General features: G+C 42.9%; 1 protein-coding gene across 1 annotated transcript in view; it reads right to left on the bottom strand.

Annotated features, from left to right (window-relative positions):
• The window catches only part of LOC127219135 (protoheme IX farnesyltransferase, mitochondrial), a 107,628-nt gene extending 83,478 nt beyond the window's left edge, over nucleotides 1-24,150 (bottom strand). Inside the window, exons 1-3 of the mRNA XM_051180391.1 lie at nucleotides 24,024-24,150; nucleotides 18,919-19,052; nucleotides 16,808-17,126 (exon numbers count right to left, since the gene is read on the bottom strand). Coding sequence (XP_051036348.1) covers nucleotides 16,808-17,126; nucleotides 18,919-19,052; nucleotides 24,024-24,066 — 496 coding nt within the window. The 5' untranslated portion in view covers nucleotides 24,067-24,150. The remainder of the gene's footprint in view (nucleotides 1-16,807; nucleotides 17,127-18,918; nucleotides 19,053-24,023) is intronic.
• Between the last annotated feature and the right edge of the window lie 1,123 nt (nucleotides 24,151-25,273).

Here is a 25,273-nt window from a genome sequence, read left to right as displayed (position 1 = left end):
CTGTCAGAATATGGTATATGGGGGAGGTGGGAAGAGAAAACAAGGAAAAGGATGCAGAGTGCTTACACTCAGGCAGTATAGAGAAGACTGAGTCAGCACCACAGAGGAGAGGATCCGGAGCTGGCTGTGTCTGAGGGGCCATGGGAAACACAGGTAAAAACACATGGGAAGCAGACAAAGAACAAAACCAGAGCTCAGAAGACACACTGGGAGACAGGGGCACAAGGCAGGGGACAGAAATCACCAGCAGAGTGTGCTCTGGGAAGGTGCGCATGGAAAACATCAGGTCATCACAGCCTGGGAGGAAGCATGGAGATGAGAGCCATGAAGGTAAGATGCATTCCTGAAGATCACATGACATGCCACAGCAGGAAATGTTCATGGTATCACTGGGAGGATCTGGGAGAAGAGAGACTGAGGGACCATAAGGTTTCCTCTCTTAAAATCAAACTAAGACTGCTTTCATCCATAGAGTAAGACAGTCAAAATAATTTGTGACTCTACTTTGGTCTAAGGTTTAAGTCTTACGCCAAAAACAAACTACTCACAAACAAGAAGAGTTAAATGAAATTCCATTAGAATATTATCAACATACACCTAGTAAACTCTAGAAACACCAAGAACAATTTTAGAAATCTGTAAATGTACAGTCAACTTCTTATATTGTGCATGGTAGTACAAGACTGGAATCCCAGCATTTGGGAGGCTGAGGCAGGAAGGAGGACCTAAAGTTAGTTGGTAGTTAGTCTGAACTAAAGGAAGAGGCTGCCTCAAAATGAAATAACAGAAGTCAGTTACCATCACGGTTACCATCACGGTAGCTGAAAAAGAGCCATACTCAATGAAGTGTCAAAAACAAAACTAGCCTGAAGACTCTGCTTAAGCTCAAAATGGTGTACAATTATAGGAAAACTTAAGAGAACAGTGGTGGCACCCACCCTTAATCTTAGCACTCAGCACTCAGGAGGCAGAGGCAGATGGATTTCTGAGTTCAAGGCCAACCTGGTCTGCAGAACGAGTTCCAGGACAGTCAGGGTTACACAGAGAAAACTGTCTTGAATAAGCCAAGAGAAAAAAATAAAAAGAAAAGAAAACGTAATCAGAGGAAAAATATCATAGTCTTTTTCATCCATTCCACTATTTGACTGGGTGGGAAACCACAGAAAAAAAACTTCTGACCCATAGGTCTATCCAATAAGCTGAGAAGACACAGAAAATGATTTTCATAAGACTAACAAAGGAAATAGGAAAGGTTTCAGAAAGAAGTTAACAATGATACATTTACAGTATGGGCTTAAGTTTAGAATGCACAAATCATGAATGCTAACACCCAGAAAGATGACAGTAACCACTCATTGTGGGAGAGTTTGGGATTTGTAAGACTTTTCTAGAAAGGATCACAAGCCAACAAAAGAATGTATTTACTGACTTCATCAAAGCAATTAATTGAAGGAAAAAGGAAGAGAGAGTTGATGAATTGTACAAGCAACACTGAGCAGAGCAATGTCCTTATACAACGCAGCTGCAATTAAACTTCACATTGATTTCCTGGGATTCATTACATGGAATCATTTTGGAACACCAGGATCTCATTAAAAGAGAAAGCAATATATTCTTTCATTAATAACTCTTGAAATTATATTTTATTTGGTAATCTTATATTCTGTCTCTTCACAAATAAACATAAAATCAATGCTGCCAACCAAGCATGGCCCATTCAGTCAAAGAGCTGCATTGCAAGCTAGTGCCTGAGAAAGCCCAAGGAAGAGTAATATCTGCACTCCTGGGAGCTTAGCCCAGCCTTGCTCCAGAGTGGGTGATTAGCCAGAGAAACCCCTGCTTCCCGTTTAAGAGTGAGCAGCAGCTCCACCCAGCTGCCACCTGGAACACATGGTACCACTGAGGCTCAACTATAGCCCCATGAGTCAGTCTGTTCTGAAGAACACCCCTCCAGGGGCAAGGAACAATTTCTATTCCCTATAATTGAAATGTTCTATTTTGTAAGAATCACAAGCACACTCTGACTGGCCTGAGAAAATAAACACCCTACCTCAACCTGACTATGAGAGCCACCTGCTGAATACTTCCAGGTGGCTTCTAGTAACTAAAGAGTGGCACAGCAGCCAGAAGAGACACTGGGTCCTCCGTACACAGGTTGGTAGCAAGCACGGCTGAACTTGGACCCTGAAGTTCCAAATGAAGACAATGGTCCTGACCAACAGACACCTTGATTTCAGCCCAGGGAGACGCTGGTGGAGAACCTACCACACCATGTCTGAACATCTTCTTTAGAAAAATGATGAATAACAACTCTGTCTCAAGCTGCTAAATCTGTGGCAAGGTTGGTGCCTAGCAAGACTAGAGCAGCAGCGGCAGGGAGCAGAGGGAAATGTCCTCAGGGACCACTTCGAGGCCACTGCAGCATGCAAGGTGGGGCACTTAAAGGTCTGTGCCAGGTGGCAGCCATGTAAACAGATCTCAGGACTTCATTACTGAAAAATATGAACAGTTAGATACAGGAAAGAAACAAAACTCTGAAGTTCAAAGAATGGCAAAATGTTAAGAAGGAAAATTATAAAATGTTATTAGTCTAACCTCTCTCTTAGGATGATGCTAACCCCAAATCTGGTGACAAAATGCTACTTACTTCTCTCTGACTGACTCCTTAGAGCTCCAAGAGCTATCCTCACAGTACCCTCACTTATCCAGTCCAAAGCAACATCCCTGACACACCTACCTAGTGATGCAGTTCCAGTCTCTGCAACAATACTTTCTTGGTACAAAGCTTCAATTATGCACATGCAACCATGCTCCCGCCTCTCCTCTCAACGAAGTATCCGTGGTAACCAACCACACTTGGATTCCAGACTCCGGTTACTCTTGATGCTAAGGACACTTTGTGAGGGCACAAAGGGCTTTCACTTCATCAAAAGCACTCAGTACAGTGATGGTGAATATCAAGGGCTTAATTAAGTGGTGCTTTGGTAACATTAACATGAGCTCCCTAGCATTCCGAGCAGCACTCCCCAGGCCACTTAGCTTGGACTTCACATACCAAAGCATCATGTAAAGAGACTGAAGGAAGCACACCAGCCCAATTCTGCTCAGAAGGTAGGGGTAAAGAAATAGGGTAAACAACAACAGCAGCAACAACAAAACAAGACAAAACAAAACAAAAAAGAAATAGGGTAAACAATTTACAATGCAAAAGTCAAAGTGTCTTCATATGTATTCAAGTATCAAAACTACTGTGTTTCAATAGTAGCATGTGTGGTCACCCTAGAGATAAGAAATAAGACTTTCACTTACATTTGATGCTCATTCTCTCTCTGTCTTTGTCTGGGAACAGAACTCACGACCTCACATGCTAACTAAGCACAACTCCAATTCTTTCTTTTACAACTGGCATTTCACACATCTTAAAGTGAATCTATCAGTGTAGGAGTTCATGAATTTCAATAAGAAATAACCGTGTTGTCTGTGACATTTGTATATAATAAACTATGCATATATTCCTGTACAGTGACACTTTCCACACAAGGAAGGTAATTAACAAAGTTGGAGAAGCCTGCTCTAGACAAGCAGGAAAGGAAGCACCGGGAATGTGAGCAGTTGGTTTTATAAACAGAGAGCTGTGCAAGCAATCGCAGGCTCAGCAGGAGTCATATGGTAGTGTATTTAGGTCTCTGCTTTATGGGAAATTCTCCAGTAAGTGCTCCAAAGGCTCTTTTTCCCAAAGATGAAAATCTCTCTAAATGAAGGGAAGACACCCACACACTTGCCTAGCACATTTCAACATTATAAGCAGGCAGTCAAACTTTAAGACCCCCATCCCCTCTATAGGGCTCACAAGAAATTCCACAGATGTCAGGAGAGTTTTAAAAGGCCACAGAAGAGAAACATTAATACCAGCAGTGTGTGTCAGGACCCCCATGTACACACTGTCCGCTGGGAAAGAGGCGGTTTTATCTGTCACTGTAAACTGCCATTTGGCCAGCATCCCTAATTCAGGCCTCACAGCATACTTTCTAGGGGCACTTTCTCAGTTTCTTACCCAGACTGTTGAGTCTGACTGACCACCTACAGGCAAGCACTGAAAACCAGTGTCTTCCTTCTGTCCCACAGTACTCAGTACGTTCCTTCATCTGACTACTGCAGCAGGACCAACTCATTGCTCTCTCCCTCCAGGCCTAACTCCACACAGACTTTGCCACTGCCATTCCCTCCTAGTGATGAAGTAGCAGCAATGGCGCAGTAGTGCTAACTGCATCATCACTCCAAGCAGCCGGACCAGCTTTCAAACAAGCACAATCTTCAGCATGCTGACAACTAATACTTGGAAGGATGCCCTTACAGACAACTGGCTTTAAGTAAACCCAGGACACCAAGAGTTGCTTGCCAAGCCTAGTGGGATTCATTTGTAACATTATGTTTCTGAGCAAGAAAGACAATTCTTAACCGAAGAATATACATCATTTAGAACAAATCAAAGTCTTTGGCAATTCTATCAGCTTTTGAAAGGGCAGAGTGTTCACAAATTTGATGGAGAGTTAAGAAAGAGGAATAAAGTGGGGCATCCTCAATACTCGAGATATGCTGAGTAGACAAACAAAAAGTGGCAGGCGACAGACTTCAGGACACAGTGCCAGTAGTAGACAAACTAAGGACCAAGAAACACAGTAGCCTAAGATGACTTGGTTAGAAACAGTATTCCTTAGCTGACCCTCAGCATTAAACCACTATAGTACAGTCAAATCCAGACATGGACCACATTACAGACCTCAAACAAAAACAGATAACATATGCAATGGTAGTCCCACAAGATATTTGTGGCGATACATTATTTATGATTTATTAAAGCTTGCCTGAGGGTTCAGAATGCAAACCTAGCCACAAGCCATAGAAGTCAGGCAATGGTGATACACAACTTCAATCCCAGTAGCCATAGTAGCTAGCCATAGAGCCAGGCAGCGGTGGCACACATTTTTATTCCTAGGACTCAGGAGACTGGCAGATGGATGTCTCTGAGTTCAAGGTTACCCTGGCCTATACAAGAGTGAAGAGTGACAGAGCTCACACATTTGATCCCAGCACTTGATCACACACTTTTAATCCCAGCACTAGGCAGGTGGAGACAGGACTGTCATTTTAGTTGGGTAGAGGTGAGAGCTAGTGGTTTGGCTGCTTTGCTTCTCTGATCTTCAGCTTGAGGCATGAACTCCAATATCTGTCTCTGGGTTTTTATCAATTGTGTTACAGATATTGTCACTTAGGGATACTGCGCCATCACTCTATGATGTCTGCACAACAAAGTCACCTACCAGAAAGGATCCATCACTAAGCACTGTAATCTTATAATAATCATTTGTCACAGGCTGAGCTGTGACCAAAATGGTGGAACAGAATCCATTACACTGAGTGGCTAGTTCCTGGTCACCCCCTTGTGTGCAAAGCACTAGACACTAACCAAGTGAAAAGTGATAGTCAACAAAAGTTCAATCTAGAGACTATTCTACCAGTTAGCTCACCATACACTTCACACACTGGTAATGGAGCCTTGCTAAGATGTGTGATGCTAAGAGCTCTGTAAAGAAAGAAGGGCTGCCTGGCCTACAGGGAGGAGGTGGGGTGTGTGTCCTGGAGATGGACGGAAGGGTGGCTCAAGAACTCCAGAGAGATTGAGCCAGCCTCTCCCCACCCAGAACTAAAGTCTCCGAGAAGATAAATATGACCCAAATTATACTTCTGCCTTTACAAAGTCACCAGACACACAACAGAACTTCTTTGTATTGCTGATATATCCACATTTACTATTTCTTCACACTTGTGGTTTAAAACAGACATTTGTAAAATTTCAACTACAGTAGAGTTTAAAAGGTTTCCAAAACAACAGATGAACAAAATCTTCTTCAGCACTTACAACATTGGAGCATTCTTTTGATACTTCTGTTAGTATTTCATTCCTCAATCTTAAAAAATTCTTTATTTTGTTATTGTTCTTTATATGTGTGCATGTGCACATGAGTGTATGATGTGTATGTGTATATGAGCTATGGTGTAAGGGTAAGAGGGAGGACAACCTTGTAGAGTTGGTTCTCTCATTCTACCTTTACGTGGATTCTTGGAATTAAACTTAAGTCATTGAGCTTGCAAAAAAAGAAGCTTTTACCTACTGAACCATGTTACTGAACCCCTTAGGGATGCTACCATGTTTTGCTTTGAACTGAAAACTGAGCCCTCAATATTACTCCCAAAGGGTAATTATGCACCCAGCCAAGTCTAGCATGCAGACTGAGACACAATCCCTAAGTGCCCTCAGGAGCTTCAGATGGCCTCCTCCTAGCGGATGTCCTGTTTGGGGCTATAGACTCTAATAGGAACTCAGGTATCTAGAGTAATGGGTGGGGGCTGGGTAAACAGGCACAGGGATTAGAAAATAATGGCATGTGGGGATTCTCCTATTGGACTGCAACTACTCCCATGTGCTGTGTGGAATGAGAAACAAGAGAGATTTCTTCGGGTTAAAAGGGATCTGAAGAGGAGGAGCTCAGTACTTTCTAAGCATGCCACAGGAACCCTCTGTATCAGGGTCATCAGTTGAAATTCAGATTCCTAGGCTGCAACTCAGGCCAAGAGTGAAGGAATTTTAGGAGGACATACCCAGAAACTTGCGTGAAAGTAAGACCTGAAGGATCTCAAAAGTATAAGAAGTTAGAGAGATACTGGAGAGTTTGTTAGGCTGGGATTTCGATGCTGGGGCTTTTAAAATGATGAGTATTGGAACTCTGCATGCTACACGATCTGGTCAAAGAGACAGCATAGGGTCCTCTCAGCAGCTCCCCTTCCCCTTCTTGTAAGGTTGCCTGGAGGATGAGGAGGGTGACATAAACCAGTGAGAGGGAGAAAGTGTCACAAGGCATCATGGCAGTATCGGGAAACACGAATTCTACACTCCTTGACCCAAGTGTTGGAGCTGCTGCTCTTTAGAATTCCCATACAGGGAGCTCAGCCTATTCTCAGTTCTTCTCCCCCAACCCCTCCTTTAAAGCTATAAAAAATATTGTTTGAATGTGATTTTCATCCTCAGGAGAAATTTTTACCTTTCTCTAGCATCAACTACAGTGTTTTACATTTAACAACCAGTTCAATCAACATGAAATTGAATTTAAGACAAGTAAATCCCAAATTAATAATTATATGATAAGAAAACAGAACAAGCTAGCTAAATGAACTTACATCCAAATAAAAAGAAACTGGTTAATGGCTAGAGAGATGACTCAGTGGTTGAGAGCACGCTGGCTGCTCTTCCACAGGACCCACGTTCAATTTTCATCCACATGACAGCTCACAACTGTCTGTAACTCCAGTTTCAGAGGATCTGAAACCCTCACATAGATATACATGCAGGCAAAACACCAATACACATAAAATAAAAATAAGTCATTCAAAAACCAAGGTGTGTTTTTTTGTTTGTTTGTTTTTGTTTTTTTTTTAAAGCCAGTTGTGGTGGCATTCACTTTTAATCCAAGCACTCAGGAGGCAGATGCACACAGATCTCTGAGTTTGAGGCCAGCCTGGTCTACAGAGTGAGTTCCAGGATAACCAGGACTATACAGAGAAACACTGTCATGAACAAACAAACAAATAAAAGCACCTACAAAACAAAACTGGTTAGTTTTTGTCAGCTTGACCTGTACACAAGTCTGTGGGGACCCAGTTTTGATTAATAATTGATGTGGGAGAGCCCAACCAATGTAGGCCATGCCTGCCCTGTAGCAAGTAGTACTAGAATCTATTAAAAAGCAAGCAGAGCAAGCCATGGGGAGGAGGCAGTAAGCAGTGTTCCCTCATGGCCTCTGCTTCATCCTCTGCCTCCAGCCTCCTATCCTGACTTCCTTTATGATGGACTACAGCAGTGAGATAAAATAAAGCCTTCCCTCTGCAGGTTGCATTTGGTCATGCCATGGTGTTTATAGAGCAATACAAAGCCAAGCCAGGGCAGAGACTGGTACTAGGAGTTGAGTGTTACATTGACAGACCCTGAGAAGACTACGGAAGTGTTCAGACTTCAGCCTGGAAAAACCATCGAGTTCTCAGACTTTGGTGAGTTTTACTGTAGGAACAAGCAAGAAGACACTGTCGAGAGAAATGCAGAGGACTGAGGCCTGGCTCAGGAAGTTTCAGAGGGAAGCTGAGAATCCCTGGAAGACTTCGTAGGGTCATTTGCAAGGTATTTTGTACTAAGAATCTATGGTTTATGGTTAGGTGGGGCTACAGAGCCAGCTTTGATCAACAAGAGATGAGCATCACTGATGTAAACCTTTACTTTCCTGGGGAGATGGATGCTGGTCAGCTGGGACTGAAGAACTTGCTGTGATTAATAACAGACCAGCATCACTCAGCTGAAATCTACTGGGAAGTGTTTCCTCAAGGGCAGAGCTGTGGTGCAGACAAGGCTAACACCACAAGGTGGTTGTCAAACTTGATACTTGTTTTGTTGAATTTTTTTTTCAACCTTACTCAAGCTAGTGTCATGTGGAAAGAGGGCAGTTGATAAAATGTCCCCAGCAATATTACCTGTAGGCAAGACTATGGGACATTTTCTTGATAACTGATGGATGTGGGAAGGCCCAGCCAAGTGTGGGTGGCGCTACTCCTGGGCAGATGATCTAAAGCTGTCTAAAAAAGCAGGCTGGGTAAGCCATAGGGAGTAAAGCAATAGGCAGCGTTCCTTCTTTGACTCTGCTTTGGCTACTGCCCTGAGTTCCCTGCATGATGAAATTCAAGCTGAGATGAAATAAGCCCTTTTCCCCCCCAAGTTGCTTGTGGTCATGATGTTTATAACAGCAATACAAAACCAAACTAGGACATAATTAAACTGAATAAAAATGAAAATGGATAAAAAACTTGTGTCTTCAGTAAATGATACAGAGAGAAAATGATGCCTCGGGAAGTATATTTTAAATACAGTTATATGAACCTTAAGGCAGTTACTGAAAGATGAATAAACTACTCTCATTATTTGAAAAATGGTGCATATGTCCTGCTGAGGATAGAACCCTGGGACTTGCACATGACAAGCAAGCACCTACTACTGAGAAACATCCTATTCTCTGTTTTCATTATTTGAATAGGGGAAAAAATCCTAAACAGTCACAGTAAAGAACTTGGTAAATACAAGAAAGAGAGGCTAACCAGACAGCACCCCTTACTCCTTGTTGGGAAAAAAAGGAGGCCAAAGTGGATGACAGTTAAGGTGGGCAGCCTCCTTGAGAAGTCCCCCTGCCACCACAGTCCACAAGTATATAGAGGCAGCCGCATCACAATTAGAAGGGCCAGCCAGGTCACTGTAAGGACAGAGCAGGCCAGGGCCTCTTCTAGACACAGTTCCCTGTGTGACAAAGCAGGCAAGGCGTCTGAGCACCCTCATCCAGTACAGCAGAGCACTCACATCCACCACACCTTGGCACAGCAGGACAATCTCCCCACAGCAACTCAGCAGGCAGTGCATCAGAGAAACTGCTGGACACAGACACCCATAATTCTTGCGTAAAGGGAGATGGCACTAAAAACCAAGACCAGACACATGACACTGGTCCTGTGGTTTCAGAAATATCAAAAGTATATCTTTTTGAGAAGTGGTCCCCTTTCCAGATGCCTCCTGGCCACAGAAATGTCAGCTCAGGATGTGAATGGTGACCGCCATTCCTCTAACTTGCTTTGTGAGAGAAGTCCAAAACTACACTCATCAGGAGTTTTAAATATAAAACAAGTTTATGTGACAATTTTTACATATTTCTGCACATTGTTTATAAAATACCAGCATTGGCCTACAATAACTGCTGAAGGTATGGCAGGCTTGCTATGTGGGTCACAGCATCACCTGGTAAACATTTTAGGGAAATCCACCAATCAAAAGCTCTGAAGGTATGTATATCTTCTCCCAAAAGACACTTGCATGTATCTGCCCTGGAGAATCATCACAGATAAAAGACAAAGATACGACTTAGAGCACCATCTACCAGACTGATAATGAAATGAAAACTACCAAGAGAAAAGCGAATACAGGAATACAGTGGCATGCCATCTGCTGTCTCAACTCAAGCAAGGTGGGTGACTATACCCAAAATATGTAATATGCATGTGAAATGCTACAACAAAGCCCATTAGTTTGAATAATTAATATATGACAATAAAAACATGAAAAGGGTTTATTTCTAGGGACCCAACTTTTAGAAATAAACACACACAAAGATGTGTGAATGATGGGGTAGGCCCTTCTGAATACTGTGAATATATGTTTCTCTTATTGGTTGATGAAGTTGTCTTGGCCAGTGAGCAGGAAGGATGTAACCAGGCAGGAAGTATCAATGGAGCTACCAGACTAGGAGAAGCTGCTGGGAAGAGAAATGCAGAGAGCCGCCAGGGGGATGCCATGTAGTCACCTGGAAGGTAGGATGGTTGGACATTCTCCGGTAAGCTAAACCATGTAGAGATACATAAATTAATAGAAACGTGTTAATAATTAAGAGAGAGCTAGCTAATAAGAAGCTTGAGCCATCGTCCAAACAGTTATAATTAATATAAGCCTCTGTGTGTTTATTTGGGACTAAATGGTTACAGGACTGGATGAGACAGAAACCTCTGCCTACATGTGAACATGGCATTAGAAATTATCAAATGTCCTGTACATACATTAGCACAACAAAATAGTAATTAATTTTCCTTGAACATTAACTAGTTGTGGTAGTAAATTGTTCATCTGAATTATTTCTTATACATTTTACAATAATCCTCACAGGTAGACTTGCTTTCCTTTTATAGCTGAAACCAAGCCATTAAGACATCAAAAAAAAGTGTCAATAATTGTACAGCCAATATACTACAAATGAGGGATTCTAGCACAGTCAGTGTACCTCTAGTCTGGACTGTTAACTTTAGACAGAGTATGCACAGGTATGCGATAAAAATTGTAGAGTTACTAGTCACTAGATGACTCAGCTCTTTATATAGTATTTTCTGTCTTTTAAAAGGAATCATTTCTTTTTATATGTATGTATGTGCATACGTGTGTGTGTGTGTGTGTGTGTGTGTGTGTGTGTGTGTGTCAGTATGAATGTACACTACTTGCTGGTTCCAACAGAGGTCAGAAGAGGACATTTTGACCCTCTAGAACTGGAGCTAGTCTCAGGTCCTCTGGAAGAGCAGCAAGTGCTCTTAACCACTGAGCTCTCTGACTAGCCCTCTTATTTTATATTTTTGTCTTAAGAAAACTTAAAAACAAAACAAAAAAACTAACTAACCCAGATCAGAGTAATTACCATATAAAAAGATGAGTATGCTATTAAATTCCACAAGCTAATTTACTAAAATCCATAAAAACGACAGTTACTTTGGCATGGTAAAATCATAAGATCATTTCAATATCTCTCCCTCTCTCCTTCTCTCTCTCTCTGATAGTTACATAACTTACAATACTACAGAAAGATTTAGGATTATTACTGACCACTATTCAAAAAGTAACTCTCAAGAGTTAACCTGCAAGTTACCTCTAACCCTGCAAGTAGGATGGTATTACTGTGGGAGCATGGGAATTGCTTGGTACAGCTAACACCAGAGACCACAGTAAGCCACACAAAGCAATCTAAGACAAACCAGTGTGGTTTCTACTTTTCTTTGAATAAAAAGCAGCGTTCTGGACCGTGGGGGAAGGTCTCTATCAGCTCTAGCAACAGCTTCATCTATTGGTTCCAAGAAAACACTGTAATTAGTGTGCTGGCCTTGGGAAATGTAACTTTTCAGCACAGATGTTCATCAGGAAAAGTCCTTCTTTATTGACCTATATTCAGTCTAAACTGAGTTCAGTCACTACAGCCTCTTATGATCCTAATCCAAATAAAATTTCCTCACCCTGGTGTGGTCCCGGCAACAAACTGCAAAAACATTATTGTAAATAGTTCAGCTGGCAGGGGGCTCAAGGGAGGCCTATTACTCCTTTATAAACACAGTTTACTTTCTTACACACACAAACACACACACACACACACACACACACACACACACACACACACACACACACACACCTTCAAATGACAGTACACCAGCAAAGGTTTGGCCCATGTCCTGGTAGAAGTGGCAAGGATTCAGGCTGCAGTTAGCCTGCCCTCCTGCAAAGGAGACCAAAGTCTGATCAGTATATGGCCCTTCCTTAGTACATTATAGCTACAGAGGACACACAGAAAAGACTCATTCTATAATGTGTCTGATGGCTTTCAAAAATTCCTGCCTCAGCTGCCATTAGCTAGAAATGAATTGTCTAAGATGTGATAAGTCCAAGAGAAATCAATTTACATATATCAGGGATATACTTAAAGAAGCATTCCTGCTGACTCCAGGCTGTGTGAATTTAAGTAATAAACTAAAGAGGAAAGTACAAGGTCAGTCAGATGAGAGGGCTGAGGGTCACAAAGGGTGCTACTTCTTTAAATGAAATAAGCAGAAGGAAATGGCATTAATTCAATCAGTCACATGGGATAAATAAAATCATATGAGGGAAATTTACAACCCCAGGTCTTTTCCATCTCTGGCTGTAGGTGAGGAGGTAGCCCCTTTTGCATGCCTCTCTTGTGTGGTCCGGGTTCTTCCCAGATGCCTTTCCTGTGGCCAGCTGTCCTACCCGGCACCTCTGGCTCTCAATAAATGAATCTTCCCTACCACCAGCCAGACCAACACGTCTGGGACCAAGTCTGATGTCTGGGTATTGCGTCCATCAGGTTTCTGAGGTGTGTCCTGATCACCTGCACCCCGTGTTACATATCAAACATTCAGATCTCTGGGTCATGACCTGGACCCAGGGAAACTCAGTGCCCAGCACAGTGGCAAGAACTTACCATTTTAACCAGCATGCCATGAGTGCTCCTTACCCTGGACACTCGGGAGCCAGTGTACCCATGCACACCGAAGAATAATTAAGATATTAAATGATTACTACCTGCTTAAGATTCCAGACTCAGGTTTTACATATTAAATCCTACTGTATCTGGAATGCCAACTCAGATATACAACCACATAAGCCACATAAAAGGAAAAGCAGTACAATAGCTAGAATAAAGGAAAGTTGTAGCGCACAATCCTGACCTTAAATTCGTCACCCTTTGTTACTAATGAAATACTCATCAAATAAACTTTACAAAATGAAGTAGATTACTCAAAGCATTTAGAAGAAACAAAGCTTGCCATTTGCCATTTCCTGACTTACCAGGTAGTGGGCACTAACTTCCTGAATCTTTTCAGCCAGGGTTCTGAGTGGTCCTCCTGCAACTGCAGTGTGATCCAAGCCCTTCCTGTGGGGAGGGGTTTGCACCTCTGCCTGTGACAGAGCCCTTTTTCTTGTTGCCCCTCCTTGACCATCTGTTTCCTTGCAGGATTATTACAGGCCCTTCAGAAGAACTAGAGGGAATAACCTTAATGAATTTTGCCCTGGCCCCTCTGCTGCTTGCTCTATCTACCACCCCCAACACCTGTTCTTTCCTGTGACCACAATGAGAACTCCATCTGAAGACCCCTAGTTCCTCCAGAAAAGAATCCCACTGGACAACTGTCCTTTGAAGCAACTTGCCTAAAGAATCTGCCAAAATCAAACCCATCTTTCCCCCATACCTTCCTGTTTTGCTTTTTTATTAGACAGTGTCTCACTGTATAGCCAGGGCTGACCTTAAACTCAGAGATCAGCCTACCTCAGCCCTCCAAGTACTGAGATTAAAGGTGCAATTGGGGGCAATAAAACCTTATTTAGGATACAGGAGACCATGGCACAACAGGACTGTAAGCCATGCCATCTTACTGTGAGAAATGGCATCCATTTCTAGTGAAACAGATACTAGATGACCCTAAATCCTTACACACTGAACACTCATACACACATACTTTATAACATGTGCCAGTCAGCCCTTTCTAACCATAAGTAAGGCAGGACCCACCTGAACTCACCAAATGGAAAAGTTAAGGGGGCAGAGTAAAAGAAAATAGCAAAGTGTCACAAACTCTAACCCAAAGAATGTAACAGAGAGAGACCCTTCCAATGAGCATGACTGACGTTAAGATGACACTTTTCTCTGTAATTATTTGGACGAAAGGAAGGGCTGCTTTGCTCTTGTCACAGTGACAGAATTCTGGCATAGCTCTTCTGGGCAGAGGAGCTGCTTTGTTCAGTTTGGGGGATTCTTTTAGCTCACAGTTTTGTTGCCAAAAAGGCAGGGCAATGTTCATGATGGCAGCAACGGTTCAGGAGTCAGAGGCAGCTTGATTACATCCTAAGGCCAGTGAGCAAGCAGAAAGGATTCCAGCTAGCACAGGGCCAGGCTGTAACCCATAGAGCCCACCCACAGCAATCCTCTTCCTTCATAAGGCCCACCTCCTAAAGGTCCCATAACCTCCCAAGTAGTGCCAGTGGCTGGAGATGAGCTTGGGGGAATCATTTCACATCAAAACTGTAACATTCCTTGCCCCATAGGCTCATGGCCCATCTCATAATATAAAATGTACTCAGTCCAACTTCAAAAGTCCAAAGTTGAGAACGGGAAGCTTACTGTAGCATAGTCCACAGATAGTGAGTCATATCTGCCCTAGGCATCCATCAGTGGAAAAGCACATAGAGAATATGTGCTAGGTATACACACACTGGAGTCTTAGCTATAAATAAGAATGGAATCTTGTTAGTCTGTAGGAAAACAGATGGAAGCAGAAATTGTGTTAACTGAAATAAGCCAGACTAAGAAAGACGAATATCACACATGTTTTCTCTCATGAGATCTAGATACGAGATGTATGTGAACATAGACGGAGAACTATTAGGAGAAAGAAAAGTTAACAGTGGAGGGTGCAGGTGAAGGGGACAGGTGCGTGACCACGGTTTGAGTGCAGTATACTGTGTGCAGCGATGTGCTGCAGAGGTGTGCTTCCAGCTGGACATGCCCAACTCAGCACTGTCTGAAGCTTGCTTTTGACTTAGCCTTCAGATTTAATGGAAACTAAGACACTTAAAACAGAAAGAAATCACAAAGTGACCATCTTTCTGCAAGAAACCTCCTAGAACTTGTTACCACCATGGTTTAACAGTGCAGCTCTTCAATAGAGTAAGTGCCCGTGTGGCACTAACCCTCCCAGCCCCTCCCCTACTTGGAACCCAAGTCCTATATCAATTTTCTGAATGTGCCAAGGCCCAGCAGGGTTCTTGGCCTCTGTTGAGGCTCCTGTTGTTACTTCTAGTCCCCCTCCTCTCCCTACCTAGTAAACTCTCACTCACCTGCATGGGCAGAAACAATTCCCCTGGAAACACAACCCATAGTTGGTAGATGTATAAATATTTACCCATAACTATTTGCAAACTCACCTTTCAGCACCTCCCATTTGTAAGGAACATCCTTAGCTGTAGAGGTGAAGCACATTTTAGAGGCACTGCAGAAAGTTCTCACAGTTACACTCAGATGCTTGACTAGAGCTGAAAGAGACAGGCTTCTCGGCTGAAGAGAGAATACTGCTACCATCTCTGACACAGACGGCATGATAACAGAAGTGGGCCAATCAGCAGGCTGAATGTGTTAAATGACACTGCACAAAGAAGACCCTGCTGTTGACAAGGGGCCACTTCTGGGGCTGACCTCTTGAAAGGTCCTACTTTTTAGGTGACATCTGTATGGCTATAATTTATTGATACTCGTTCTTAATATGTCACCAGCATGACACCCAGACCACTAGCAAAAACCACAAAGCACAATGTTTTAGAGGGGAGGAGGGCTCTTGCTTAGCTAGAGCGAAGCATGCAGACATGTCTCCATGCAGTATTAGACCTGCTCTGTTAGTTACACCACAGAATTCTTACTAGACTCTATCACACTCGCTATGTCCGTTCATCACACCACCCCAGGCCAAGCAAAAAGAGAATTTTCTTTAAGTGAGTTTGGTCACTAAGGAACGAAGTTGTCCAGTTCACATCCTTCACCCTAGATTTTTGGTATCTGTCTGCACCTTTAGAGACAAAAGAAACCATTCTTTCTGCCATCCTTCTTGATGTTCAGCGCCTTCATTTTTGTCCATCTGACGAGACTCTACTTGCCACTTTCTGCCTTCAAAGATCACCTGGTCTAACCTGATCACAGTTTGCCATGCTCTTCCTTCCCCTTCATCTAAGAACTGGGTACAAGTCTCCAGTCTGCAGGGTAACCAGAACACTCTTAAACAAGCTGTCACAGAGCTGTATCTAACTCTAGTTATCAGACAACACACAACCATGATATGCCTGGCTCACAGGGTAGTCCATACAATAAGCAACACTATTATGGATTAATACCCAGCTGGATGCAGGAAGATTGGATCTTATACTGGAATTAGAAGGGGAAACACTTTAAAACATCCTTAGAGTAATCTAGTCTACAGCCCCACACAAATAGGATAACCCCAAAGGTCTCACAGAGTACAGAACACAGAGTAGCTTAAGTCCCCATAGTCATTGTGGGCTTACACTACATAGCACAGTGCAGGTTCCTGAACTGCATTTTGAAAGCACAGTGGCTGTAAACATAGTACGCATAAGGAAACAGTCAGGATAAATGTCTCCTTTAATTCATATGCAACCAATTTGGGCATAAAAGTTACAATGTAAGACAATCCACAATCCTACAGAAGCAGAATTCAAAGTGTCCGAGTGGTAATCATAATTAGAGTAAAGAAAAATGTTGAGTTTTAAAGTTGGGGGAGGTAATAAATACAGCCCAGGAGAAATACAAAACAGTCTCAGAAAACCAAGTACCTGTGAGTTTGATCTTGGACAGTCTAGCCAAAATGCCAGGCAGATCTTCAGCATGAAGCTTCATCTCTTTCCACTGCTTTTCTTCCTTTGTCTCTTTGGCTGTGTCTAGAGAACGTTCCACTGTGGAAGCAGTCCCCAGCTCCAGCAACTCTTCTTTTGGCTTGTGGGACAAAGGCAGGCTGGGGACTGAGAGAGATGGCAGCTGATCCACTTCTGCTCCAGACTGCCCTGAAGATGTGTGTTCCAAGAATGGAGAAGCCACTGGCTCTGGCTTTGGTTTGACTCGCTGGCTAAGGCCCCTGTGCAGCTGTGTGACATACTACACAGAAAGACAGACAGATAGGTGTTACTAAAGACAAGGATGTTGCTTAACAGCTTTCAGCCCTTGGAAGAGCTTCCTGCAGCTTTAACATTGTTAGCAGAGCAGGCACTTACAATGTGTGCAACACTGACATTAGCACTAAAAGATACAGAGATAAAATTAATGTGTTGGCTATGATTTTAAATTTGTGGTTTAGAAAAATCTAGGAATTTAAGTTCCTGGCAAAGAAGATACATCTGTTATCCACTGACCTTACTGAAGGCTGAACTTTCTAATCTGAATACACTAAAATGTCTATAGACAGCCAAGGTCAGTTATTGACCACATGAGCTCTTAAGCAAACATCTTAAGGGCACTCACTGGAAGGCTAACTGGGCTACCCGAGTGGGAGTGTAGGATGAGGAAAGACACTCCAGTCTTAGAGTCAGTCCCTATCACTGATGGGCAAAAGCTGGTAATTACTAGTAATATTATGCGGGCCCTTATTAATATATATTTTAACTAATCTTCCCAACAGTATTCAAAGATAGGTCTTTATTTATAACTCTTTTATTTATAGATGACGACACCAAACTTCTAAAATTGACAAAACCAATACACTAGATTTTAGTTAAGATTTTACATTAATTAAACTTTAAGTTAAAGTGGGTATTTGAAATGGAAGGGTGAAATGTTTCTAAGTAGAACATTGGACTATGATTTGCTATTCTTTAAAGCAGCACTATGAATTTCCAGCTGTATTACTATTCTATGACTATTCTTCTTGTCTAGAAGATAGTTACCATGCTGCCGCACTCTCAAAGTGTATCAACACAGACAGAGGCTTGTAAGAAAACCAGACCATCAGCACCACTGTAAAAGCACTGGCAAATTACAAAAACCTTTATTTTAGTCTACTTAGAAGGTAGAGGTGTGTGTGTGTGTGTGTGTGTTCATATGTACTGGGGACATAAACACAAGTCATATGTCAACCTTCAGTCTCTCTCCTCAGGAGACATACATCTTTTTTAAAAAGATTTATTTATTATTTATTGTGTATAGAGTGTTCTGTATGCATGCACGCCTACAGGGCATCAGATCTTACTACAGATGGTTGTGAGCCACCATGTAGCTGCTAGGAACTGTACTCAGGATCTCTGTAAAAATAGCCAGTGCTCTTAACCTCTGAGCCACTTCTCCAGCCCAATACATCTTACTTTCTGAGGCAGTTTCTTGGTGGAGCTGGCCAGGGATCCTAAGTCTGCCTCATCAGAATTGAGGTAACAAGTGCATACTACCACACCTAACTTTTATGTTGGTTCTAGGGATTGAACCAAAGCAAGCACTTTACTGACTGAGCCATTCTCCAGTCCCTCAGAGGTATTTTTAGTCTTTTCAAATGCATCAATGGTCTAGGAAAATAAGAAGATCACACGGTTAAACAACTACTTCTGTTTTACTGACATATTTACAGAACTTCAGAGAATGTCTAAAAGATGCAGCATACAAGTTCAGCTTTTCCTAATTTTAGCCTGGTCGAAATATACCATAAGTTTTCAATCATTCTTCAAACTTAATCAATAAAATTTCAAGATCATATATTTAACCTCAAATGCCAGAATTGTTCTGGTTTCAGTTAAAAATAATCAAAACAAGAGGTTAAAGTTTTGGATAAACTTAACAGAACACTAAATAAAAGCCTCTTTCACACAGTACTTCCTAAAAGCTTTCTTCTAACAGGAATCTCTGTAGTTCTCTCACCCAGAGAAAAGCAGAGGCGGAAAGCAACTGAAGGCAGGCCTCTACTTACCATGCGCCTGAGGAAGCTTAGGTGCTGGACCATGACCCACTGATTATTGACATTCCTGAACAGATGGGTGACCCTGTGGGGCAATTCTTGTATAGCTCTTCTCTCTAGATACCAGACACATCCTCCCACCGAGCCTGCAACAAGGAGACAAAGAGAAGATGGCATGTTGAAATGGTAGCTGCTCACTCAGCAGTGCCTACATCATAGCAAAGCAAGATGCTGTTGTGTGGGGCTGGATTCCAAAAGCACCTCTGATTCCAACCTGGGAAGCAGTGCCACTCATCGGCACTAGACTTAAGTCAGGGAAGGGAACCGTCTCTTTCACATCATTATGTTTACAAGAATTCACGAGATGACCATACTGTAGATGTCTCTAAGAAGAAAATAACATCAAGGTGAGTTCACTTTTTATAAAGTAGAAAAGACAGCGCCCATCTTTTCTCACTAAACACCGGTAAACTACAATGAAGGTTTACATTTCCTTTGCATGGTTAAGATAACTACAAGGAAGGGAAAATGGCTTTCAATAACATATGAGTGTCAATCCATTTAGGAATTTTGATTTCTTTGTTAAATCTCTCAAATCAACAAATAAAGAGCTTGTCTAGCATGTGACAGTATATACATTGCAGTCATCCCCTGGCTTATCCTCCAGGTCCTAGCTGATCTTTTCTAAAGTGTCCCTTCTCATGGCTTCCACAACCTAATGTTTCTCTATGCTCTGTTTTCTACTTCTGAGTTTCCCACTGTGATCCAATTGTCTATGTATTGTGTAGTTACTTCCACAGAATTTAAGTATTTCCTCCTAGAGCAAGTTTTAAGATGGAAAAGGCCTCCTCTTCCCTGGGGCTATATAAGCAGTAAAACTCTGGAAAGGTAAGGCATGCAGGTCACACCTGTCCCTCTTTCTATTCCTTCTGAAAGACTCCTAAGCACTTACACTGGAGCAGAATAATAGCAGTTAGAGTGAAGCCAATCATCCTGCCTTCATGCATCTCTCTTCTTTTCTACCCCATGTTTCACAGATTGTACCCCTTAATTCTCCCCAAAAGCACCACTTCTGGGGACCAAGTGTTCAGATGTCTGTGCCTATAGTCAAACCACCACACACTGCTAACACAAACCCTCCCATTTACTTTATCACAGCAATACTGCCTCATGACCTTCCATCTAAGCACATTACACACACTGGATCGACAGTATTTACACTGCTTCCTTGTATGCAATCTTCTCTCTACCTATCAAATTTTCAGTCCCTTCAACTATTCCATCATGTTATATTATGTTTTATGATGTCACTTATTCTTTTAAATATTTTAGTCTTTTCTGATATATTATATCCTGACCAGTTTCCTTCTCCTCCTTCTCCTCCTAGTCCCTCACTCCATCCATGCCCCACCCCAGGTCTACTTCCCCACCACTTCCCTTCAGAAAAGAGCAGGTCTCCCAGAGATATAAACCAACCATGGCATAACAAGCTACATTACGACACACATGCTTATATGAGGGCACATCCCCTCATATAAGGCTGGATGAGAAAACCCAGTAGGAAGGGTCCCAAGAGTAATCATAAGAGTCAGAAACAGCCCCTGCTCACACTGCTAGGAATCCCACAAGAACACCAATCTACACAACCATAACATGTATGCAAAGGCCCTAGGTCAGACCCATACAGGCTCTCTGATTGTCACTTCAGTCTCTGTGAGCCCCTATGAGCCCTGGTTAGTTGGTTCTGTGGACTATGTTCTTGTGGTGTCCTTGCCCCTCTGGCTCCTACACCCTTTCCCTCTTTCACAGGATTCCCCAGCTTCCCTAATGGTTGGCTGTGGGTCTCCGAATCTGATGATAGCACATCTTCCTTTTTAAATGATTTATTTTTATGTGCGCTGGTGTTTTGCCTGTGTGTCTGTGTGAGAGTGTCAGATCCCTGGAAGTAGATTTACAGACAGTTTTAAGCTGCCATGTGGGTGCTGGGAATTGAACCCAGGTTTTCCGGAGCAAGTCAGTGCTCTTAACTGCTGAGCCATCTCTCCAGCCCCATGATAGCATTTCTTAATGCAAACTATTCCCACCTCTTGCAGAACACAGCCCTCTGAACAAAGTAACCTCCAGCTTCACCAGACCAGCTACACCTGCTTACAAAAGTATATCAGGAACCAGCTTGCTAACTGTTGATATTCCCTCATAGACAAGGGTTGGGGAGGGATTGGACTCTCACCTGAAATTCCAGCCACTCCTCACAACCATATGTTTGCAGTTCTGCCTTAAGTGCATGTGGCCTCAGGGCTTAGAGGTACTAGAGTAATTATAGGCAGGGGAAAGGTTCACTGAAGGGGCTCCATCGATGTGGCTAAGGAGAAGCCATCATCCACAATGGGTACAAACTTGCAAGTGCAGCTGCTGTACTCTACTCTACTCCTGCCAGTAACCCCTCACCCATGCTATATAAGCAACCCAATAAACACATTGGTTCCCTAGGTTGAACTTTGGTGGAATCATAATTTGGTTTTACATTAGGACCTTGTGATTAGGGGGTAGGTACAGTTTCCCTCTCTCCAAGAAAAGAATTCTCGAAACACCATCATCATAGTGTTTACTTCTTTGATGGCAGTCTGTCCTTTGCTCACCTCTGCTACCACAGTGACTGGACACTTGCCAGATAACAAAGTGAAATGATGTTTGGTGACTGACAAGCCCAGGTAGCCTTCCTGAATTGTTAGATGAGAATAAGCTCTCCTCTGGAAATACAAGGCCATTATCTTAAAGCAGAGGTGGGCCAATTGGCACCAAAATCATATCCTCAAACCACAATTATGACATGCTCACTTTCAAATGGATGGATATGTGTTTGCCTTGGAACCACTTTGGGAATTCTTTCAAGATTATGTGGGCCAAGCTGAAATTTTACAGAATGACAGTAACAACCACCAGTGTGTGTGTGTGTGGGGGGGGGGGCAGCTTGGAAACTGTATTTGTAAATTATGACAACTCTTGGTTTAGTCAATATGGTATCACCTGTTCATGAACAAATACCTAGAAAGCTACTTCAGGCCTGGGTAAGTACATGCACACTTTAAGATATCCAGGGCTTATAAAAGACACATTAAGGGGGCTAGAGAGATGGCTCAGTGGTTAAGAGCCCAGCTGTTCTTCCAGGAGACCTGGGTTCAATTCCCAGGACCCACATGGCAGCTTACAACTATCTGGAAGTCTAGTTGCAGGGGACCTGACACCTATGGCAAAACACCAAAACACATAAAATAAAGTTAAATTAAAAAAATTAAAAAAAAGACACATTAAAAATCTGGAGAGGTGAGATTATCACTAGACTGTGTCTGTGTCTGTAGGGCTTTTAAAATCAGCTAAGGAGACAATTGCTTGAAAGTTCCTGAAGCTTATTTAATGGAAATGAAAACAATCTGAACTTTTCATAAACAAACTCGGAGTAATTGCTAGCCACCAAACAAACCAGTTATCCTTCTCTGCCATCTTTTCCTATCAAATTTCTGAGTGGGATATTTCACAGATTCACACAGAGCAGATTTTTCTGAAGATATGCTCAATTTTAGAAACTAAGCTATTAGTTCCCTCTATTCTGCCACTCCAGAGACTGACTGATCCGGGGACAGGAGGTCATATGCAACCTATCTCCTACACTGTGGGTTTCAGGAGTCAAAATAGAATTGTTCTATAAGGAGCTGAAATATAGAACAGAAAGGTAGGAAGAAAGACTTCTCTGAGTAACATACACAGAAGAAGCTTCCATACAGAGAGGATAGTCAAGCAACAAGAACAGATGAGCCCTCTAAGAGTGCCAAGGGTCAGGACCAAGGAACACTCACAGCAGGAACGACATAAAGTAACAAAGAAGTGACTCAAAAAAGACTCATAATCAAAAAACAAAAATAAAAACAACAAAACGCCCCACAAACTTTCAGTATGGAAAATGGCAGTCATAGAAAAACAGAGGTATCCAAGAAACTCCCATTACTTATCCCCCAGCTTCAACAATTGCCAAACACTGCCCAACCTTCTACTCACTGCCCTATCTTTTGAGCCAGAAGGGACCTCTGAAATCATCCTGCTCAGCTACCTCATTTATATTCAAGTAAATATTCCATTATAGAAAAGTCAAATGATCTGCCCTGAGATCACACAAACCCATGAGAGAACAGAAGTTCCTAGAACCACCGTGATCAACACCGTTGGCCAGACACTGCTGGCAGCTTGTATGCAACAGTGAGACCTACAGAATGTGCTGTGATATGAGAAGGTAGTTTTTGCCTTCTACTTTGTTTCTAATATGGACCAATTAATCTTCATCCATGGATACTCTCCTCTTAATATTTCTACCAGAAAAATCCCATTCATTCACAAATGAATGAGCATCATCAATGTACACAGGAATTGATCTGGCCATGAAGGTTACAGCGTTGAACCAGAGACACAAACAATTTCTACCTCCACAAAGTATGCATCATCTAATCAGAAGAAACATACTAAATTGACGTACATCTGTAGTGTGCATATGAACAATTACAACATGCAATAACCATGTTAAATTAACGTGATATGAAAAAAGAAGGATAAAGGCTCCTATTTTAGGAAGAGTGTGCAGGGTGGTTGAACTCTCTGAAAAGGTGAGACCTGTTCAAGAATTTATGATAAACATTTGTCAAAAGTCCTTTAATTGAAAGAACTATACTGAGCGTGCACAGCTAAGTCTCAATGGGATTCAATCTAAAATTATCATTATCACGATTATAACCGTGACACTTCAAGCTAGAAGGCAGCTCCTTAACCCGGGCAGGTGCAAATCTTGTCATTTACAAGGCAGAGGCTAGCAACGGCGGCTCCCATATGTCCAAGGCACTGTTCGCCGCCCTCCCCCCAAAAAGCACGGGACACCAAACGTTACGCCCCTCTTGGCATACGGTACAAAAGTGGTCCACATCTCCATGGCCTCGTCCCTTCAGGCTACCCCAAAGGTCACCTCCCTGCCAGGTGACAAGCCAAGGGCTTCCAAGGTTGCAGCCAGCCGGAACCACGGTGTCGCGCGCGGCAAAAAGAATTCCCCCACGATTGTGCCAGATCGGGTACAATACCTGTGAGGAGGCGCGAGGAAAGGGTGTGCGGGGACGCGGCCATAACGCACCGGTGCAGCTCTCCCCTGGATTCCCGTGTCCTCTCACCTCACCGGCTCCTGGGCGCTGCCATCTTGCTAGCCCGCCCTGTGAGTGAGGCGGGACTTCCTGTCCGTCACTTCCGGCTCCCAGTGGTCACTGAAAACCTGGCTGCGGGTGGTTGTGGAAGTCTGGAGATGGTACCTTCACCTGTTGCTCAGGTGCTCGGGGTCCAGACTGGATGAACGTGATGCTCCCTCCCGGGGTCAGAATCGCTGGAGCGTGCGGACGAGAGGACGCGTCGTGGCGGGGTTAGGGCTGCGGAGTCGGTTCTGGCTGAGCAGTCCTCCGTGCTTGAGAGAATTGAAGCCTCCTGAATTGTCATCCAGGCTGGTATTGCATAGCCTCCGGCTTCTCGTGTTGGGGTTTAGTAAGTAAAAGAACGAGGAAGAAAGGAACTCCTTAAAAAGAAGAGCGAAACCCGTCTTTCAAGGTCAATGAGATCCCTGTGGTTCACCTCAGGTGCTAGGCAAGGGGCACTGAGACGGGAGACTCTCGGATTGTGTAGGAGCACGCCCTGTACCTCTGCAGGTAAAGTGGTCAGCCTGATAGGGATAAGATGGAAGGCGCCACGGAAAGAGGTTAACATTTCTGTGAGATTGGCTTTCTGAGGAAAGGCTTTGACGAGCCAACTTGCTGCTCAGTGGAGGGAACTGTGCGTCTTTTCCAGTTTACAAGGGAGACAGAGAATGGGATTGATTCTCTGTGGCCAATCACAGTTCATCACAGTGTCCCCATCAAAGTGTTGTTAAACTACGAAAGAAGAGAACGGATCCCGGAGAGTAACTGAAAAGCCAATAACAACTTTGTTCCACGCACTGTTTTGCAAGCACTTTGAACATGGCCTGTTCTGTGAAATATCATCAGGTGCAAGCCTTAAGTACACAAACCAAGTGCACAATTTAGAGATACAGTCATACCAACAGCATTTGCTTATTCTTAGATGACTCACACCTTCTGCTTTGCAGCCATCATGGCTAATTAGACCCACTGTTCCTGGACTGGTTCCCTTCAATGATGTTCAATTATAATAAATTAGTAAGCCTTTTACAAACAACTAGATGCCTAGTTGGATTGTGATATGATGCAGAACCTGAAGGCTAGAGAGATTGAGTAATCAAACAATAGAATATACAGCAGTGTTTCCTGTCTCTATATATGTCTCTTTAAAT

The sequence above is a fragment of the Phodopus roborovskii genome, unplaced genomic scaffold, assembly GCF_943737965.1.
Source record: "Phodopus roborovskii unplaced genomic scaffold, PHOROB, whole genome shotgun sequence".
In the NCBI taxonomy this organism is placed as follows: Eukaryota; Metazoa; Chordata; class Mammalia; order Rodentia; family Cricetidae; genus Phodopus; species Phodopus roborovskii.
This window is presented reverse-complemented; position numbering and strand designations above follow the sequence as displayed.